The 22,496-nt window shown below is 35.4% G+C and overlaps 1 protein-coding gene across 1 annotated transcript; it reads right to left on the bottom strand.

Moving 5' to 3' along the window:
- Positions 1–17,107: 17,107 nt before the first annotated feature.
- LOC113704607 (uncharacterized) lies at positions 17,108–17,894 on the bottom strand. Its single transcript, XM_027226493.1, has 2 exons — positions 17,835–17,894; positions 17,108–17,722 (listed from the first exon to the last, which is right to left on the bottom strand). The coding sequence occupies exons 1-2, from the start codon at positions 17,892–17,894 to the stop codon at positions 17,108–17,110; spliced, it is 675 nt and encodes a 224-aa protein (XP_027082294.1).
- Between the last annotated feature and the right edge of the window lie 4,602 nt (positions 17,895–22,496).

The following is a 22,496-nucleotide window of genomic DNA, read 5'->3' as shown; positions in this document are numbered from 1 at the left end:
TTGAAGTGTTTTTTCCCTATTTTCTCTCTTAAACTCTCGGCCACTATGGAGCATAATGAGGAAGAAATGAAGCTCAAGGGAAGATAAGAGGGTTGGAATTGATTTGGGTCAAAGTTGGTTGGATGACTTCCAAGTGTCACGTTAGGATTGAATCTCAAATTTTCTTCTTTTCTCTCTTTTCTTTGGTCAAAGATTGTGGCTGGTTTAAGGGATATTTTAGGGTTAATTAGCTGAAATAAAAGTAAGGGTATTAAGGTAATAAAGTAGTGTTCAAATGGTGCACTCAATCGGTAGCGAACGATACACATCGGTTCGAGCCGTTTTTCCTTATTTCGCACGTACTAGGGTTTTAACTTATGATTCACTCACTTATTATTATCACTTCTAATCACACATTTTTCTTATATAAAACTCACTCTTAACCACAAAATCTAGTACACACACCTCATCAAGTGATCACACGGCCAAAATATGCGAAAATCCTAATTTACCCGAACTATAAAATAAGGGTAAATAAGTAGTAAAGATATTATAAAGTAATTTAATCAAAATAAGAGGAAATTTTTAAGAAAATATGAACGAATTTTTCAGTCGTCACATCAATACCATTTCGATATCCAAATAATGTCCCAAACATTGCTCTTCAAATCTGGAAATTCACTGATCAGTATGTAAGATTTAGCCGACTTTGAACCGTTATATCTTGATGTTCAAAACTCTGAATTTAGTTCCATTTGTTGTGTTTGAAACCTTGTTTGGAACTCTTATTGTGTTACGAATTTCAAAGGCTGATTCCATTTCTATGAATTTTGCCGAATTTCCAAACTTTACTGAATGTACAAGCCTGTTTCGCTCTGTCCTGTCTAGAGCAGTGACTTTGAGCTAAAATTTAAATGACTTCGAATTGGAGTCCAAGAAAAGTGTCTTCTAGAAAGTTTTAGTGCTTTGAAGTCTAGTTTTCAACGGTATAAATTTTTCAATTTTTGAACTTACGGAACTCGAGATACCATTTTTCCAAGTACTGTCACTTTGAGCTAGGAATTTCTGATTTTCAAACAAATACACTTTTAAAGAACTTTTAACCTTCCTTTGCGATTGTTGGACTGTTTTAGGTGTAATTTCATGGTTGAATACACGGTTCCTTTGGAATTTTAAATTTTCATTTCGAATCTTGGTTTCCGAAGGTTAAACCTCTCTTAACGCATTTTCTTGGTTGTTCCATTTTCTTGGTTAATGATATCTTATTTTATACTTGAGAAATGAACTTCAAACCCTAGTTTTATGCCTCGATTCCCGTGAATTTCACTAGTTTCATATTTAAACCTTGGAACCTTAACTTTGATATTTCTCTATGAAAATGAGTGGAGTTTTAAACGAGTTTTAACTCCATTAGTTTGGATAATGTTTTACTTTTTTTAAGATTTGGACATGAGACTTAAAGTTTTGGAAAATGAAAACCATTTAACCTTTTCCTCGATTTTCGTGCTAAAAGTGAAAATGGTAATTTCTCTTGGATATGAGATTACTTACCACGACTTGAATCAAAAACCACCTTCGAGCTCTCTTGAGCATTATTTTAATGATTTAGCTAGAAAAGTTTCTTTAATTTAGCTCGAACTTGTGACCTTAAGAGTGAGTAGTGAGAAAATATCTTTCTTTTGACCTTGGTCGAGCACCTAGGTAACTATGATTGTATATGTGACGCCCCGAAAAGAATAAGTGCGAGAACCCAAAATTTTCTAAGTTTCTAGGGTTTATTTTATTGATCGCCCGTCTTTTCTACAGTTTCTTTATTAGAAAAATTCCCCAAATAAAGTTTATGAGCAAATATAGTTTTTAGATGATTTTTTCTAGTATCGGTTAGTTTTGAGAATTTAAGGACGTATACCGGACGTGGGACCCACTAGTGCGAAAAGTTCGGTAAAATTCGGCCAGTTAGGTTAAGTTTTGGATACCGGATTTATTTTACCAGGTACTAAGAGATAATTAAAGGTTACTATATGGATTAGTGTGAGAGGAAACAAAGGGATATGCATGCATTAAATAGGGTGACAAGTGTCACCATAAGATTTAGTCTTGCCATTTGACTACTATTCATGCCTTTACCAAATTAATATCAAAATTTACCAAAAATTCAACATTTTTCTTCTTCTTCTTGGCCGACTTTTTCAAAAGGAAAGAAAACTCTCCACAATTTTGGTCTCCAATCTTGCTCAATTCACCAAACCAACCGATTAATCTTGAATCTTCTCCATATAAACCCCTAGTTTAGTGATTGTGAGGTGATTAGTGAAGTGATTTGGAAGCTTAAGGTGCTAAGTTGTCCTCTTTCTTTGGTTGATAAGGTGAGTAGCTAAGGGACCTTTATTTCTTCTCAATAATGTTTAATTAGTGACTTATGTGAGTTAAAGAGATGAAATTAGGTGTTATTTCATGATTTTTGGTTGAATTGGTGAAGTTTTGTAATTATTGGGGATTTTTCTGTTTTCATATGAATATGATTATGTGGTTATGTATGATGATTGGAAATGGTATTTAAGGAAGCTAGAAGGTGGAAAAAGTGGTAAATTGCAAGCAATTTCTGTTTTGGAAAGAAAATTGGAAACCTAGGGTTTCATTGTTCTTCATTCTGCCCGGTTTTGTAGCTCATTGTTAGAGGCCGAATTGGCCTTGGCTTAAAACATGAAAGTTGTAGGGAATGATATTTTAGAGGTTCCTGCAAAATTTCAGGTCAATCGGAGTAGCGTAGCTTGAGAAAAGATGGAAATACCCCTGCTGCCCTGTTTCTACCCGAACTTGATAATTACTTCTGTAATTGGTTAATTTGACTGGAAATGATTCTGATTCGGTTTTTTATGCCTTCATAAGAAATATAGATCTTGGTTTCAGCTTCGAAACGGTATAAAGTTCATCTAAATCCGAGTCCCGTAGCTCCAGTTATGACCAAGACAAGATCGGTTGTCAGAACTGCCTTCGAATTTGGACAGTTCTGACAGGAATGTTTGGACCCATTTTTCTCCATGCTCTGTATTGATTCAGCTTTTGATCCAAACGTGAAAGTTATAGCCTTATGTCCTAACTTTCCAACGCCTTTGGAATTTCTTGATTTGGATTTGTGAGCTGTGAGTTATGGTCCAGAAAACAAACCCTGTTCGTCACCCGAACACGTAAATTTCTGGTACTGTTTTCCATAATTTCGACCTGCTTCCATTCAGATCTAGATTAAGGTGTTTTCATGAGAATTGTAACCCTTCCTCATAGCTTCGAAGCGGTGTCTCAACCACTTTGATCCGACATTCCCAGCCTAACTTTTGATCAAAACGGTTTTTGGTGCCAAATCTGGCCGTTTCCGTTGCCGTTTCCGCACGCGTGCATGTGCCGATTTTGCCGTTTTGTTTAATTTGCGTCCTTTAGTAGTTGTTTGTGTGATGATATGGCTCAAACTTCTGCTACAGGCGAAGGCGGGCTAGACGGAGCCGGTGGGGCCCACTAGCTGGCGACTTGAATTCATTTCCGTACTTTCTCTCGTTATACTTGCTCTTTAGGTGAGTGATCAGGATTTCTGTGTAACTCAATACAAAAATGAGTTTACTATGAATGGGCACTTAGACGAGGGTGTACTTTATCGCACTCGATCTAAACCCCATTAGTTGCTATTAATACCTGTGAAATATGATTTTTATGATTTGTTATAGAGCATTCATGGCTTGTGAATATTTGCAGAGCATTTATTACTTGAACCAGAGCATTTATTGCTTGAGAGCATTTATTGCTTGAACCAGAGCATTTATTGCTTGAACCAGAGCATTTATTGCTTGAGAGCATTTATTGCTTGAAAAATATTTTAGAACATTTATTGCTCGTGACTTGGGCAAGAGAAGTGAGCTGTGTAGCTCAGGATCTTAAGGGTCAACCAGTGATTAAACTCGACAAAAGAGTTGGCTTGGGAGCCACCCGTATCCTTACTATGTAGTGTTACTTTTCTGCTTTTGCTTTGCTCTTACTGGTCAAATGTTGACATGTAAAAACTACATTTTACCCCTGGTTACTCACTAAGCATATAGCTTACCCCATTCTATTTGTTTTCCTTAGCAGGGGGCCGACGCAGGGATCGCTCGGGAAGGTGTTTAGATAAGTTGAACTTGTACTTGTTATAAGTGGACTAGTAAATTGTATATATTTGTCATGGTGGTTAGAGTTATCAGCTTTTCTAGGGTACTTCTGGTACTCGTGGTATGTATGACTTGATATACTCGTTTATGTAATTATTGAAGAATTTGATGTAATTTTTGAGATTTATATTGTAAATTATTTGAGGATCGTAGTGAGTGAGTGAGTCCCGACGAGAACTGGGCAGGCGACCCGCCGAACCCTGGGGTACGCCCTAGGGAGAGGTGGGGCCGTCACAGTATATGTCTCAGGTGGTCATGAGAACTTCGAAGAGCTCGTTTGACTTCTCGCTTCACTCTTATTTTGCCCTTGGCTAGTGGTAAGTGTCAAGTGCATGTTAAATACTTATGTGATTGAAATGTTAATTGTACAAGTGTTATACATGATACATAAACTTGCCGAGATGAGGGTATACTTTATCGCCCTCGCCCTCTCTTTCTTTTAATTACGTGATACTTATTACATGAATACATATGATTGGTAATTGTACATGAATATGTTTAACTCATGAGCTCTGGGCGAATGCATGTACCACACCAATTCGGGTGGGATGTACCTCTCATATCGTCTCAGTGCTATACTTGGTTCTCTAAGCGATAGCATGTACCACACCAATTCGGGTAGAAGGTACCTCTCATGTCGACTCAGAATCATAAACAGTTTTAAGTCGATTGGAGCGATGTCTCATCGATCCAGTTCTCTAAGCAATAGCATGTACCACACCAATTCGGGTGGGAGGTATCTCTCATGTCAACTTAGAAATATAAATAATTCTAAGTCGATTGGGACGATGTCTCATCGACCACTTATACTTCTGGGGGGCACCCCAACCCATTGGCCAACCGTGTAACTCGAGCCGACAAGGGTTTGGTCGAGAAGTTTGGTGAACCATGGAAAACATTATAGCTTGATCTTTTATGGTCTTGCTTGGCATACTTGGGTAATATCGCCACTCCGTGCGTGTTTTATTTTCCTTTGTAAGTTATATGAGTATCATGGCTGTCTTCTTGTCTAAACTTTAATGCTAGTGTACTTATTTGTTTGCCTGATTTTCTTGGCCTCACTGAGCATTAGCTCATCCCATTCCATTTGTTATTCCTTAACAGGAGAGTGACGTGAAGGAAGTGATTGGAAGATACTAGTGAAGGGTAGTCTTTTGTATAGTTTGGTATTTTGTAACTTACCTTTGGGGGATTTTAAGACTTGGAACTCGATGTTGTTGACTTGAGATTTGTATCCTTAGACGTACTTGTGCAATAAAATATTATAGTCGTGTTATTATTTTGGCATATTTAGATGTAGTTATTGGAATCGATCTATATATATTTTTTAAGGATTGTAGTGAGCCCCGGTGAGAATTAGGCAGGCGGTCCGCCGAACTCTTTGGTTCGCCTTAAGGGGAGGTGGGGTCATCACAGACTAGGATTAAGTGGAAAAGAGAACAGACATCGTGGACCTAGGTTAATTTTACAAGAGAGTTTAATGAAAAATACCTTCCACCTCTAGTCCAAGAGAAAAGGGAGAATGATTTTATTAGACTACGATAGAGAGCTTTATGTGTATTTGAGTATGAAACTCAGTTTACTAAATTGTCCAAATTTGCTCCTGAACTGGTAGTTACGGAGCAAAGGAGAATAAGACGGTTCATACAGGTATTGAATGCAGAAATCCGGGAGGCTCTAGCAGCGGCTCAAATCAATACATTTATGGAAGTCCTTGAGAAAGCCTAGAGGGTTGAGAATGTGAGGGCGCAAGTAAAGACTTTCCAAACACGGAAAAGGGGTGCGCCAAGCAGTAAGTCTGTGGAACCTAGAGACAACGTATCACCTTCTAAAGTTAGAAGAGTGAACTTTTCACTTTACCTATCACGGTTACTAGGAACACTAGAAGAAGGTTCTACGAAGGGAAGTCAAGTAGGAAAAGGGCAACAAGAGGGGATTCTCAAGAAGGTCAAATAGTGACTCCTCGCTTGGCTTGTGGATACTATGGGAAGACAAATCACATGGAAGATGATTGTTGGGTGAAGGGACTAAAGTGCTTGGTTTGTGGGAGTGCTGACTATCAACTTAATACTTCCCCGAGAAAGCAGCAAAGAGGGTTGAACGCATAGTAAGTGAACAAAGCTACTCCGAGACAGATCCAAGAAGGAGGAAATCGATCAAGAGTACTAGCGAGGGTATATGCTATCAATCAACAACCAGTTCCAAAATCCCATGAAGATTAGAATTTCGAGGACAAAATTTTCTTAAGAGGGGAAGAGTACGAGAACCCGAAAATTATTTTATATTTTCTTTTATTTTTGAAAAAAAGTTAATTTATATTTTCTTTTATTTTACCTTACTTGCTTATTTACTAGCCTTAATTTTATGGTGATTTTAAAAGTTAAATCAAGATTTTTCTCTTTTTCCTTTTATTATTTGGTGCATGTTAAATTTTGTATAGTATTATAGTAGTTTGACCGACTAGTGATATGTGCATTTCTTAAGGGGGAGAGAATACGAGAACCCGAAAATTATTTATATTTTCTTTTATTTTTAAAAAAAAGTTAATTTATATTTTCTTATATTTTACCTTACTTGCCTATTTACTAGCCTTAATTTTATGGTAATTTTAAAGGTTAAATCAAGATTTTTCTCTTTTTCCTTTTATCATTTGGTGCATGTTAAGTTTCGTAGAGTATTGTAGTAGTTTGACCGACTAGTGAGATGTGTATACTATATTTGGTGGACAAGGAGTATTGTGCAAGAGGGATTATGTGATTAGAAATATTAATAATTAATTGGAGAAATATAATATATGATTGGAAACACAAGAGAGACAAAGAGATAGGAATGGAACCATGTAATGCCAAGTGTCAACGTTTGAAGCTTCCATTGACTAATACTTGTTGCTAGTCTTTATCTTGCATTTTAACAAAAAATTCCTTCATTTTTTCTTGCTCTTGGCCGAAAATAAGAGAGGAAAATAGGGGAGAAAAGCTTCCAAAATTCATTTTGATTTCCTTGCTTGATTTGTAAAAAAATTCAAAGACTAACCCTAATCCACTCCGATCAAGCTTGAGGTAAGATTGAAGGGAAGCTTTTGGTAGATTTTGGAGGAAGAAAACTCTTGAGTTGCTTGTCATCTTGGGATTTTGAGGTAAAATTTCTAGAAAGCATCTTTTTTTACTTGTTTTTTGAGATTTATGCAAGATATGTAATCATTGAAGTTAAAGGAAGCATGTTTATGGAAGGTTTAATGATTTTGTTAGCTTTTGGTGAATTTTCCAGCTTTGATTTCTAGAAATTTATGGTGATTTTGGTAAGATTTTTGCTTAAGATACTTTGTTAACCTTAATCTTCACATGTATATTGAATTTGAGCCAAGGGAGTGGGATTTGATTAAGAAAAGTTTTATTTTCTCAAGTTGTTAGAAATTTGGAAATTTTTGCAGGAAGTTTTGTGCAGTTTTGGTAAATTGGTTATAACTTCGTATAGGAAAGTCAGAATTGAGTTCCGGTTGTTGGATTGAAACTAGATTCATAGAGCTTCCAACAGTACAAAATTCAGGGTTTGATTCAATTTCTATATATAACAGCAAATCTGTAAAATTTCTTGAAAATTATGACTGTTCTGTTTCTACACTTGTGATAGTAGTGAGTTTTAAACTGAAATTTGACTAATCTATGAGTTGAATTTCATGAAGATGTCTTCCAAAGCTTATTAGTGCTTCGAGTCTATTTTTTAATGATATAAGTTTTGTGACTTTTTGACCTACGGAACTCAAGTTATATCTTTTCAAAAAATGTCACCAAAATTTGGAATTTTATCAAATGGATTGAGTGGGACTTGGGAAAATTTTAGAAAACTTTTCTAGATTTTAAACCTAACTTTCTTTTGTTAAATCTTGTATATTTTAATTTGAAATGTTTAGTGATGTGTTAATCTTAGCATGCATGAAATATTTCACTTGATTTGAACTTGACAAGGACTTGATTTAAACAAGAAACCGTGACCTTTTTGGTCTTCTAATATTAGGGTTAAACGTACAGTTTCTATAGTTGCTAAGTGTAGTTTCGAATCTCATATTTTCTCATTATCTTGGCTTTAAGTGGCTAGATTCTTGATGGATTATATGATTATGGCACTTGAGAATGTTCTAGAGGAAGAATCAGGCTGACCAATTGGTGAGGTCAACTGGTGAGTGCTCCTTGCATGTTTATACAATAAGTGACTAAGTTGAATATTTGTGAATGAGTGTTAAATACTTTCCAGTGACTGTTAAATGGATTTTCAATGGGTGAATGTATACTTTATTACACTCGACCTAAGTGAATGTGAATTTTCAATGATCCAATGATTGAATATTACTTGTGCATGAATGTAAGCCATGTGTACTTTATCGCATTGGCTGAATTGGGCCCTTGCCCTTCGTCGCTAGCTTATTCGAGGCAAAAGCGGACTTGGTCGGGCAGGTTGGTGACCCTGGGCCACTGTTTTGGTATACTTGAGTATGACCATGAAATCAGGTAGAGTACTGCCCAGTGAATGAAATGCAATGAATGAGATGATTGACTGAATGAAATAATTACTGTTGGAGTTTTTGTTTTTAAATGTTTTCAAATGTCGAAGGTATAGGGATGAAATAGAAGGAAACTGAATGACTGAATGATTGAATGGCTCCAAGTAAGCACGTATCCTTTTACTGAATGTGCTATTGTTACTTGAATGCTCCAAATGTTTTCCTTGATTGGTTGTTGTTAAATGTAATATGTCTGTGATTTGCTAATTGAATGCTTGTTTGGAAACTGCACTGGATTTTTAGCTCATTCCTTTAGTTTGTTTTCATTACAGGAGTGGAGATTTGGACTAAATAAGCATGAACTAGTGTGTATAACCCTCTTGTACTTGTACTTTTGGTAGATAGAATGTATTTTGGATATTTGAGATTGTATCTTACATTTCACTTTTGGTTGGTAATTAAGGTTGAATTATTGGTTGAATTGTAGAACTCAAGAGCTCATATGGAGGTTTGAATGGTTATTTTGAGAATTGATTGTAGCGAATGTAGTGAGTCCTGACGAGAGTTGGGCAGACGGTCTGCCAAACCCTTGGGTATGCTCTAGGGGAAGGTGGGGTCATCACATACCAGCAATAACTGGCTGCTATAAAATAAAAGAAGTGATCTCTGTTGGTAACACTTGAGATAGTAGATATGAGTCCCAATTCCCATTTACTATGAAATCCCTAAAGGAAAGGTTCGAAACAACAGAAACTTTGAAAAAATAAAAATTGTCATACCAAAAACTGTGACGCCCCCACTTCTCCCTAAGGCGAACCAAAGGGTATCCGCGGAATGCCTGCCCAACTCTCGCCAGGACTCAAGCAAACACCATTCAAGCTTATAGCGGTGCTAGAAATTAACAACCAGAAAAGATAAATACAAATAGTACGGAAGCGTTCAAGCTTAACGAGATATAACAATTATCCAATCCTTACATCGGGTTTCCATAATACAGTCCAAAAATATACAATATCCCAAAAGTCTAGACGAAAGAGTTGGAACCCTATTACATGAGTACACAAAAGAGAAATTCCTCCGAATCTCACTCCAAGCACAAATCCTGTTAAGGAAAACAAATCTACAGGGTGAGCAAAACGCTCGTGAGGCCAAGAACACACATACAGGCATGTAGTTCAAGTAACACCCCCAAATAAATCAATTTACAACAATAACCATTCAATAAAGAGCACTTTACTGAAAAGTAAACAGAAACAATTCAAGGATATGGGAGCTCTCAAGAGCTATTTTCCACTTGCACGATCATGAACCTCCACGCGTTGACACTCCGTCAACCGGGTAGGTTTAATCCATAGAAACATCACTTACACTTCCCCTTCTCAACCTTACATACCACACCGGGCCCGCAATACATTTATGAGGCGATACTTCGGCGAGTATGCCAAGTAAGACCTCTCAATAGGTCGAGCTTATGAAATCTCATGGTTCACTGAGGAGCTCGACCAAGCCCCTGCTGGCTCAAGTCCAAGGCTAGCCAATAAGAGAGTTTGGGCGTCCCCCACTTTTACACTTTTGTATCGAGGAGGTTCACCCCAATGACTTATGCAATCACAGCATAAATAATCACTTAAGCACTTCACATATATTCACTTAATCAATTACTTAAACAAGTAAGCACTTCACTTCACTAACTCAAGTTCACTTCGTTTAAATGAGGACGAGTGCGATAAAGTACACACTCGACTCAAAGGTTTAAAAATTTCAATTTATATAACACTTATCAAATTGCAGATAGTTCACATAATTCACACACTTGACACTCACCAATATAAGCAATGAGGAAGAAATGTCCCTCGGAGCTTTAGGCGTTCACTGTGGGATCCTCTTGAAGGTTCTCGTGTGCGCCTGAACAAATAATAGTGAATTATCATTCACACATCCCAATTATCAAGGAAGATCGTGCACGAGTACAATCTAGGGGAAATTTCATGATAATGAACCTCAATTACTCGTAAATCGAGGTTCAAGTGGAGTTTCTTAAAGTATAAGAGCAATCGAGTCTTTTGTCTTGGAAATCAAGCATAAACGTTCAAGTACTATCGAAGGAATAAGGAGTACTTGAAAAAAAACTTCATTTCCTTGAAATGCAGAAAATTTCAGTTTTTGATACGATATTTTGAAAAATCGTATCTCACATTCCACAGGTCGAAAATTGGAAAACTTGGTACCATTGGAAATTTCTTCCAAGGTACTAAAAGTTCCTAGAATATACTTTTCTAAGATTCCAAATGGAAAACATTCAAAAATGAGCTCAAAGTCGCTGTTTTGGTTCATAAGGCAGATTTATGTTGGTTTTTGGCCAACTTTGAAATTTCGGCAAAATTCACTTGATTGGAACTAGTCTTTGAAATTGGAACTCTACTAGAGTTACAATCTAAGTTTACAACAAAACAAGCGGAACGAGAAACGGAGTTTTGAGCTCTAAGATACGGCAACTCAAAGTTACCAAAATTCCCTTGTGAAATAAGGATTTTCCAAACTCGAGTCATGAACTTTGGTAATTTATTTGAGCCATGAAACAGCCTCGGAATAACACCATAATTAGCAGTATAATACTACCATATAAGGGTTGTCCCTCTACCAAATTTCATGGAGAAATAACTTCGGAAAGGTAGTCAACCAAACAACCAAAGTTTCGAAAAATCCTAAGGCAAAACTGCCTTGAGCTTTTTGTTTTCCATTCCAAACATTTGGCCAAGGAAAATCCTTCAAACATGGTTCATTTGTGTAGGATAGACCTAAGGAACATTCATGGTACATTTGATAAGTGTTTTAACTCCAAGAAATTCAATTGGCAAGTCCACACCAAGTCTAGCATCAATTCTGTCCAAAATTTAGGGTTTTCAAGAACATGGCAGGTTTCGTATTTTGATTAAAAATCACTCAATTCAACTCTGAATTGAGTATGGTTGGTGGCGTTGGAAAATATATTCATAAAACTATAATTTCACAGAATAAATCGTTCTGAAATTCAGCACACAACTATCTCAAATTTGAGCCTCAAGTTGTAGCTTCTGAACTTCATTCCAGGAAAACAGAGAAACAGGACAGTCATCTTTAAAAGGTTGGTACAGAATCCTCGGGTGGAATTAGGAGTTGCATTTTATACCTTTGGAAATCTGGGAATGTCTAGTTTCAAATGCCACTGACGGCACTTGATTTCGACATCGGAGCACAGAGTTATGGACGAAACAAGAAGGCTGTCTGAGCATTACGGGAAAATTTTCCAGGTTTGCTAGCTTTGTGAGATTAATCCATTTGACCAACCAAACCTCAATATTTTAGGATGAAACTTTATACACCATCTATAAAACATATTAACATCATATACAAGCCATTAAGACCTCAAAATTTCGCAAAAAAAGGCACGATCATAACAGGGGCAGAATTGGAAATTTTTCATCCATGCACTCTTTCAAGTTTATACTAGCTATGCACCATTAATCTACCAATTTAAGCACTAAATCAACATTAAATCCATCATCAAACATCATATCAGCCATCAACCCAAGAGTGGGAGTTCATAGAGCCCACATTCAAAATTTTCTAACAATTTAAAGCTGCCCATGAGAATCCAAGAGTTCATGAGTGTAATCTATCTTCCATAAGCTAAGAATTAAGTGGTTGATCATTACTTACTTGGATTGGTGAACAAGACAGAATTTTCGGCCCCTCCTTGCTTCAAAATGAACCGTGAAAAGCTCCCCCTTTTTAGCTAGATACAATCCCCAAGTGTTCAACTAGGTGTAGTTCAATTTTGGTTTGATTTGGTTGAGATTTGGTGCATGAATTTGGAGTAGAAAGTGATGGAGCAAGGCTGGTTCTTCTTTCCCTTGCTGTTCGGTTGTGTTGAGGTGAGAAATGGAGAGTGTTTGCTGATGATAAGGCTTCCGTGAGAAGCTTAGCAATTGGGGTTTCAAGTATACAAAAGTCAACTATCCTTTAGCGCGCGTACGCATGCGTTTTGTGCTCGATTCCTCTCGAGTTTATTGCACTAGTGCACTAAACCTCTAACGCGCTTACATTCATATTATTATTATTCACTCTTAATAGTCCCAAAATAAGGCTCCTCAATTACTCGCGCGCGTAAAAACGCGTATCTCCAAATTAAGCGCGATAAAGCTAAACCGCCAAGAATTTCTTATAACGATGGTACTAATAACTATCACTTGAGTATTTAAACATAAAATACCTATCTTAAGTCCATTATATGAGTCTCCAATTTTCCCAACTTATGGTATTTCCAAACCAGCTAAAATCCCAAATCGCGTATTCACTATTTTCACTTAATGAGCTTCCAAAAATTAAATTTTTAAACGAGTCACTTTAAAAATATAACGAAACTATAAATGCATGCAATTAGGTCTAAAGAGGTTAGAAAATAATAATCAGAGTAAATGGGCAATTAAATATTTAAATAAACTCGAAATGGAATTTTAAAATAATAAAAATTTTGTAAGACATCACAAAAACTGCACGACCCCTCATGCACCAACCACAACATAGATAAATCAACTTGTCAACTGACATTTAACATGCGTCTCCAAGTTGCCGAAGCATAGGGATTAAAGTCTGCTTGACAAGGATGTATCCATCTACAATACTTTGCTCGAATAAAAGATGTCCAAAGAGAAGAGCCCGTTTGAAAACTCCACTATAGCATGTAAGAGAAAGCTGTATACACATCCCTAAGCTTTCAAAAACCTACTCCTCCCTCCTCAATTGGGTAACATAAAGAGGGAAACTTTGATGTTCAGGAAAGAATTAAAACCATCTTTCCCCCTAAAGAGAGAAACTTTGATTTTCAGGAAAGAATTCTTCCAAAAATGGCTTGACTCGCCTCCCCATATTAAGACGACTTACATCTCCCAAAATACAAATGAAAGCCTAAATAGCAAACTGGAAAATGCTGTCTAGAAAACTTAGTGATGCATTCAATCACCCTTTGTTGAGCTAATGGCATTGACGGATGTACCAAGTAACCATTCTTTTGGGCATTCACCAGCTATCCAGATGTTTTTTTGATACAAGTCCAAAACTTGCATAATGTTCTTTAAAGAAGTAGACAAACCATTAGCAAATATAATAAAATTACTATTTTATATTTATAAATATTAAATTAATACTCAACGGTTCAACCAGTGATCTGGTGACCCAGTTCCTCTGCCGGGTTCCTTATGGGTCGGGTTTAATAATTATGATTATAATTGTTCCCTTTCTTTAATTATAAATTATGCTTCTCTTGCATGCATTTACATTGTAATTTTTGAGTGTTTTAAGTTAATTTACATTTTTTAGCATAATAATGTGAATTTAGCACATTTTTTTATATTTACAATTAAATTGTTGTCATGATCCTTTTATCGATTTTGAGTATACGTAGGCTAATCTTACCTCATTTAGTCATCAATTCAAAAGTATTTACCCCTACCATCCTTTGGATTCTAATTACGTGATCTTATGTGCTTAAATGTATTTACTTATTTATTTATTTTAAAATTTTATTCAATTTTTATGTGTGTTTAATCTAAATTTTATAATTATTTGGAGGGTACTTAAATACTTTAAGATGTACTAGATAGGTAATATTTTTTCTTTCTTTTTGTAAGAATTGTAATTAGATAGACCAATATAATAGATAGATTTATTTTATTATATTTTTTTTCATTTCAGATTGTAATTAGGTCCCTAAATGTAATAGATAGGATATATAGATTTTTTTATTATATTTTTCCATTTTAGATTGTAGTAGGTCCCCTATTATAATAGATAGGTTTTCTATGTTTATGTGTCTTACGTGCTTATGTGTTTTACCCCTTTTTTTAGAATTTTGTATTTAGATATTATATTCATGTGTTACGTGTTCTATGTGCTTTTATGTGTTTACTTGTTTTAATTCATACTTGATTTGTTTTATTATATATTATGAATGCATAATGTCACCACACTAGTGCAATGCTAGTTGTGGCTTTTGCTCACTTCCTTACCAGTCCAACACTAGTGAGAATTTTTAGAAATGGCTTAGTCCAATGTTAGACGCTTAGATCATCTATGCGTTAGATTCATCTTTTGTGTGTCATTCATTGCATTTTCATGCATTTTTTCTATTTTAGGTAAATTTTCCCATTTGCATAATGTTTCCTCTTATATTATCCCTTTATCCCTATACACGTGAGCCATATCATTTAAATTAGCATTTCACTTAGAAAAATTTAAAAAATAAGTTAGTTCATTTGCTTGTTTAGATTAGAAAAGTTACCTTTTGAATGTGAAAATGGGTGATTATAGTTTTGTAGTTTCAATATCCCATTAACCTCTCTTTAAGAAAGAAAAGTGTATCACAAGTTTTTGTTCCTTGTACCCATTATATTGCATTACCTTTTTTTTAGTCATTTATATCTATATATAAAGTTTAATTTTCTTTTTTTTTTGAATCTCATCTTTGCATATTTGTGACCCCTTTAAGAAATTACTTGGGCCTTCACAATTAAAGCGATTGGTGCCAACTAGATCTTGAATGGGCATTTTCCCCCTTTCAATATCTTCTTAAAATTTAGGTTTGTATCCATATAGGAAACATCCAAATATAATAAGTTTAAAGGTTAGATTAGGAAAATTTTGACTAAACCTCGCAACTAGTTTAGATTAGATTATAAGGGCGTTTTAGCTTTGAACTGATCGAGTCTTTGGCTTCTCTTTTCTCAACCATAACTCTCAAACTTATTTTCTCTCATTTTTAAAGATCTGGAGTTGTTAAAAAGGGTCTTATTTTATTTTATTTTAATTTAGATCAAAAATATTTTAGGTGAATTGATACACCTAAACTTGATACCAAGTGGCGATTTCTTTTTCCTAAAATCTTTTTTAGACTAAATTTTGGGTCCAAAGTATCACATTTTTTAAAGTTCCGTTTTAGGCCCTTTTTTACTTATTTTTGTAAATTGAAAATCACATTTTTTTTGTTGCGAAAAATGGGGCGTGACAACTAAGTTTTATGTTTTCAGCTGAACAAGGCTAGATGGAGTCATGGCAAATAAAATGGTTCCGACATTTATACATCCTCTAATTTATGTACCCACATTATTGCATAATTTTTCACATCAAAATTGTGCTTCCAAACTGCTGAAGAAAAATATGAGTGGCGATCATGCAAGGGCATAAATGCTATATCCTACTTTAAGACTTATTTTTCACCATACAAATCATCAGTAGCTGCAATATAGGAACAAGATTCCTCATACAAAGGGTTCCAAAGCATTAAATTCTTCTTTTTCTTTACCAATTCTTAATTTTCCTTCAAGTAAATCAATGTTAGCTCCCCCCATAGCTAAGACCCTCTACCAAGGATAATAGGTATAGAAATATCTTCTTCCATATCAAGAACAATAAAATCAGTAGGCAAAAAAATTTACCAACTTTTACCAATAAATCCTCTACAACGCCTATTGGATATCGAACTAAATGGTTAGCAAATTGTAGTACCACTTGAGTCGGCACAAGGTTGGCAAACTTCAATTTCCTGAAAAATGATAAGAGCATCAAATTAACACTAGATCTAAGGTCACATAAACATTTATCAACAAGAAGATGTTCAAATTAATAAGGCACAGTAAAACTCCTTGGATATTTCATTTTAATTGGAAGATGATTTTGAAGCACTATACTGCATTCCTCGGTAAGAGACACCTCTGCAAAGTTTCCCAACTTTTTTTAATTAGACACTATCTCCTTTAAAAACTTTGCATAAACAAGGATATTTGCCAAAATTTTGGAAAAAAACATATTAACTTGTAACTTCTTAAGCATAACCACAAACTTCTAATATATCTTATCAATTGCCTTCCTCTTAAGCCTTTGCATGAAAGGGATAGGCGGGATGTATGTTTTAACTTTAGGCAATTTTATCTGGATATTTTCTTTTGTAGCATCTTCACCTGAATTGGGTTCCTTATCTTTACTTTCTTCACTTTTCTCATCAATTAAGATCTCCTCTAGCTTCTTTGATTTTTCCTTGGAATTTTGAACAGATTCATCCAACACTTTCCCCAAACGAAGTGTCACTACCTTTTTAACTCCTTTGAAATTCACCTCAATGGTACTAGGCATGTTACCTTACCCTCTCAGTCATTGCCTTCGTCAATTGTCCAACTTGTTGCTCAAGACTCTAAACAAATGCCTGTTGGGACTAAACTATTTGATCCATTTTTTGCTTATATTGAAATATCATCTCCTTCATACTACAATTTTTCTCTTGAATAGGTTGAGGAGAATACTATAGTTTTTGCTATTGACCTTGGAATCCTAGTGGTCCCATAGGTTTTTTTAAAAAAAACAAACTTACTTTATTTATTAAAAAAAGGAGTACATGATTGCAAGTTCAGGCAACAGCACCCGACCTACAGATAGGCCCTAAGGACCTCTTAGAAAATCGAAAATGCCCAACCCCCAGTCTATCAACCTGACATAGGCCCCTCACTGACCTAGGCAAGGACGTGAATGAGAGAAAGAGACAGAATTTGTCGGAACGGCTACCCAGCGATGCCAACGAGTCTGCCACAAAATTTCCTTCCCGATGGATATGTTGACAGGACGATATAGCAGGCGAGAGTTGCCGAAGATGACGGAGGATTGCCAGTAGCGATACCGGAACAACCCCATATCCCTGTAGAGCATCAATCAGGATCTTAGAGTCACCCTCTACCAGGACTTGGCCATGGCGGAATAGGTTACACAATTCAAGCCCCATGCACAACGCCCTAGCCTCAGCTTGCAATGACGTCACATTTCTGTACGGCTCTGAATAAACAAAAATCACCCAACCCTTAGAATCCCTCAGTACTCCTCTTCCTCCTGCTTGGGAGTGGGTAATGATGGACCCATCAAAATTGACCTTCAACACCTCTGCCGCTGGGCGAACCCACCGAACATACCGCACTTGGACAGGGAAGCGGACTTCACAAAGGCGTCGGATCACCGCCTGCCAATTACACCCCTGTACACGACAGCGAAGGAATGGAAACTGAGATCCAAGTAAGTCCTCAAAGTCACCCAATATCCTATCAGAAATGACCTTCGCCGAGAGGACCTGTCCTTCGTATACAAACCCACATCGCGCCTTCCATAAGTGCCACAAAATAATCGCCGACTCCACGCGTAATACCCATCGCAGGTGACGTGCGCGGGGAATAATATATAATTAAGCTCATCCCAATTAAGTTTTACACTTATAAATTCCTAAATACCCCACACGCGATTTATCGCAAGTAGACGAAGCGTGAGCGAGTATAGGATATTAAGGGTCGATCCCACAGGAAAGAGTGCAATTATCAGTGTTTTTCAAATTCCTTTATTAGTTAGACAACCACAAATATAAAATTTATGAAAATAAGACTGGAAAGCTCCTAGAGATATGGAATTTCTTACCACTCTTGCAAATGACATTACCGGTTACTTGTATGTTATTATCTTGGCTAGTTATGGTGTAATTTCCTAATGTATGTGAAACCTACTCTCGTAGTGAATCAACTATACTTGTAACTAAACCATACCTACTCTCGTGGTTATGAATTAATTATAAGCTCATTTCTTCTATGAAATTACATGAAACAAGTCACTTAAACCACATAGGTGCACCTCTACTCTCGTGAGTGAACTCCCCATGTTTATCACTTCTTTGAACTAGTGTTAAATTCCAATTCTCATTGTCAATTTAACACCTTTAGATAATCACAACTAATGGCCAGTTAATTGTGATTAGAAAATCAAAAGTGATAAATAACTTGTTCAAAATAATATCACCAAATAACCAAATTAATATCACTAACAAAATATAGAAAGTTCATCCATACTCTAGGCATAAACTTTAGAAACACATAAATAACGTAAAATCCAGAACTTGTACATTAACCAAACTTAAGAATCCAATCCAAAAGATAAAGAGTTGGAGAAGAGATAACCCATGTCACTTGAGCTTCAACTCCTCCTTCTTCATCTCCATCTTCATCCTAATCTAGCTAATAAACAAGAAGGATGAACTAACTAGCTAAACTATCCTACACTAAGGAAATGGAAGAACTACATTTTTGCACTCTCCAAGCTCCTGCAAAAAATGCTAGCCCCAGAGAATATGACCAGCCTCAGTTTTTATCCTAAAATTCTGATATCCTCCATTCTCCTACAGTATTTTTCTTTTCCCCTTTGATTCTCTAAATCTGGTGTTAACCAAGTCAACAAAACAAAGTTCCAGCCTCTTGATTCTACTGTATATTTTTGACTTGACAATAAGCTATTTTTCTTCCTTTGTGTATCAGAAACATATGCAGCCTACGTTTTCTCTCCAACTCTAGCTGGAAAGTAGTGTGAAGATGAGAAAAATGGCTGAGCAAATTGCAGAAATTCGGCTGCCATACGCCTTTTCACTTTTGGCCTCACTTCAACTGCAATTTTCTCTATGATAGCCACCAAACTGATAGTCATACAAAACACAAAAATTGTAGCCCTTTGAATTAGCGTTCCAGTGCTTCAAGAATCATCTAATTTGGAGATCGGTGGACGGAGATATGGTCAAAATACCATAGACTGGTCAATTCTGGGCTTCAGCTTTCGACCATCCAGATAAGTTTCTGTGTTTCGACTTTTTGACCAAGAAAATAGCTGAATTGGACTTTGATATCTTATACCAAATGTAGATATATCTCTTAGTTTCAAAATGGTACCAAGATCACCTCGATCCGATCATTACAGCTCGAGATATAGCCGAAATACCAAGATATATCGAAACTGTCTTTACTTGAATTCCCTCAATTGAATGTTTTGTACTTCATGCCTTCTTTAAACCACTTCAATTCATCAATTATCATCCAATTTTCTTCTCAATTCACTCCAACTGATGATTGAGTTCTTAAACCTACAAAAACATGAAGTTCTTTCCGTTAAAATCTATATAAGTGCAATTTTTGCCAATTAAACCGCAACATAGATATCTTGACCAAAACCCTAGTTAATTAACTATAAAACTAGATAAAATACACCAATACTAACTAATAAAACATACTAAAAATACGTAAAATATCCACTTATCAAATACCCCCACACTTGAACCATTGTTTGTCCTGAAGCAATAAGAAATACTAACCAAAAATGATTCAAACTTTTAAACATATGTGCACCATTCAGTTTCATTTTCTCAAAACAAGGTAAATAACCATTACGCAATCGTTCATTAATCCTCAAGTACTCATAATATCAAGTAAAGGAGAGCCAATCATACCACAATTACAACAAATTCAAATCAATTTCTCATCCTTATCCAATTTTACAAGCAAATAACTCATATGGTAAATAAAATGCTTCCTAAACTTTTGATCATCTTTTTATTCTATTTAAAAAAATATTTATTCATATAACATATCTAAATATTACTTAAGACGTGACAATGCTTTTTGACGCGAGAATCAACATTTTTGGATGAAGATCAACGGTTACTCAACATTTCACATACTCAAGTTGCTTTGCATACTCTTAATTCAAGTATCGTTTTACGTGAAAGTCGACATTTGTAGATGAAGACACCCGATTACTAAGTATAAGAATCATTGGAGTAGAACAAATCTTATTTTATTTTTTTCTTCTTTTTTTTCATTTTTTCTCTTTTTTCTTTCCATTTTTTTATAGCAAAGATAATAATAATTTTCTCAAAAGAATAATCATGAGAAGAGTATTACACTTAGTGACCATATTTATCACTTAACTTATAAAATCTATTTAAGAGAAGAAATTTCATTAAATATGCAAAAAAAAAATAGGCATAATTTTCTCCACTTTACAAGATATAATTTCCTACAAATGCACAAATTATAATCATATAATAGTTATTTCCAAATTGAATGAGAAAAGAAGTTCCAAATCACATATATTTATCTCAAATATAGAAGAAATTTGAACTACTAATGATAAGGAACTTATTACCCCTTAGATAAATTGAAAAAAAAATTTGAAACATTTTTTGGGTAACTTTGCAATTTTGGACAAGAAAAATTTTGAATTTTAACACAAGTCCACTATTTGCAACTATTAAGTCAATCACATATAATGTATATAATCTCAATTCTTCCCCCCACACTTAACATGCACATTATCCTCAATGTGTAAAAAGGGAAATTAAGATAAAGAAAATAATACTCCCCTATTATTGTGATTGAATAAGAAGCTTCAAGATACATTGTCCATTTTTCTCCCATGTTTCATGAGTTCCATTTGATAACTATTAGTAATATTAACCTAAAAATGGAAAATGAAAAACAAAAGTGATAACAAAGGCTTAATAAAACAAAACGGCAATCCGTAACTTCAAGCCTTTGTTTTGGTGACGTACCTATATAAAATACACAATAAGCAACTCAACGTATAAGAAAATATATGAGGAAAAGAAGAAAAAGAGAATCAAGGAAACTACATTTTTTTAAAAAAAAAAACGTGCTCAGAAAACGCGACTCATCAAAACGCGCCATCAAGCTGCGTTTTGTGAAGTCGCGTTTATTCACAAAATTTGCAGCATTGAAAACGCGAATTCCATTCGCGTATTTAAGGCGCGTTTTTGGTTTCTAATGCAGGCGTGAAAACGTGACTTAGGTGAAAACGCGACTTCATGTCGCGTTTTATTGGCGCGTTTTCTTCAATATGGGTGCAGAACTGAAAACACGATTTGCGGAAAATGTGGCTCCGAGGCACGTTTTTCAAGCCAGATGCGTTTTCTTCTGCGAATTTCTGTAGAAATCCAACTTTTGAAAAATTAAAAATGGTTCCCCAATTTCACAAAATGCATCATAGATCATTTGTTTGCTAAAATACTCAATGCATGCACATGTAAAATGATCAAAACATTCATTTTAACCCCTTCTAACGAATCAAAAACAACAATTACTCAAATCGAGGGGTTGAGTTCCTTGATCAAACTTCGCCCTTTTCACCTCTTTTGGTCACTTTTGCTTCAATTTTCAATACCTACAAATGAAAAACAACAAAATATCTCAAACTCATACTTTAAACATAAAATCACACCAAAATAACATAAATAACCAAAACATTGGGTTGCCTCTCAATAAGAGCTTTTATTTATAGTCGTTGGCTCGACTATTGAACCTCATTTTTCAAGGAGGCTTGGTTAAAGAATAATCCCCCATTTTAGGTCGTGGTGGATCATTAAAAGGTGACTTTATAGCAAAAATCACATGTTCTAATGATATGAGAGATGGAAGTGACTTACCTATTCTATATGTTTCATAAATATTACCTTGAAAATGCACAACTTGAGAACTTACCAAAGGGAATGCCATGAGAGTATCTTGGGCAGCAATACCCTTAGAACCTATACCTTCCATGCACTCCTCAAGAGGGGTGAAAATTGAGTCATTAAAACTCACCTCTTGAGGTTCAAGATTAGTTCCAAAGATATTATCAGGTAAAATGGATATTTGCTCATTAAAACACAGTTGAGATTCATCATTTTCATCAAAATGCAATCCATTTTCACATATAACATTTCCACTATTCATGCTAGGGTCATTTTGCATATCATTAGAAGAAATAACTTCACACAACGCATGCAATTGCTCTTGTATTCTACCAAAGTGAGAAGTTAATTTATCTATTCTTTCCTCAACCCTATCAAAACGGTCGGAAGTTGTATTAGCTAATTTTTCTACGGCTAACTCCCAAGATGGTTTTGATTCATATTGGACACATTCGGATGGATAATCATAAAATCA

The sequence above is a fragment of the Coffea arabica genome, chromosome 8e (genome assembly GCF_036785885.1).
Source record: "Coffea arabica cultivar ET-39 chromosome 8e, Coffea Arabica ET-39 HiFi, whole genome shotgun sequence".
In the NCBI taxonomy this organism is placed as follows: domain Eukaryota; kingdom Viridiplantae; phylum Streptophyta; class Magnoliopsida; order Gentianales; family Rubiaceae; genus Coffea; species Coffea arabica.
This window is presented reverse-complemented; position numbering and strand designations above follow the sequence as displayed.

Bases quoted from the DNA above. Each gene is read 5' to 3' on its own strand.
- LOC113704607 (XM_027226493.1), bottom strand. From the start codon at position 17,894: ATGGGTATTACGCGTGGAGTCGGCGATTATTTTGTGGCACTTATGGAA. The intron at 17,723-17,834 runs GTTTGTATACGA...TGTCGTGTACAG, and splicing joins TTATGGAAGGCGCGATGTGG to GGGTGTAATTGGCAGGCGGT.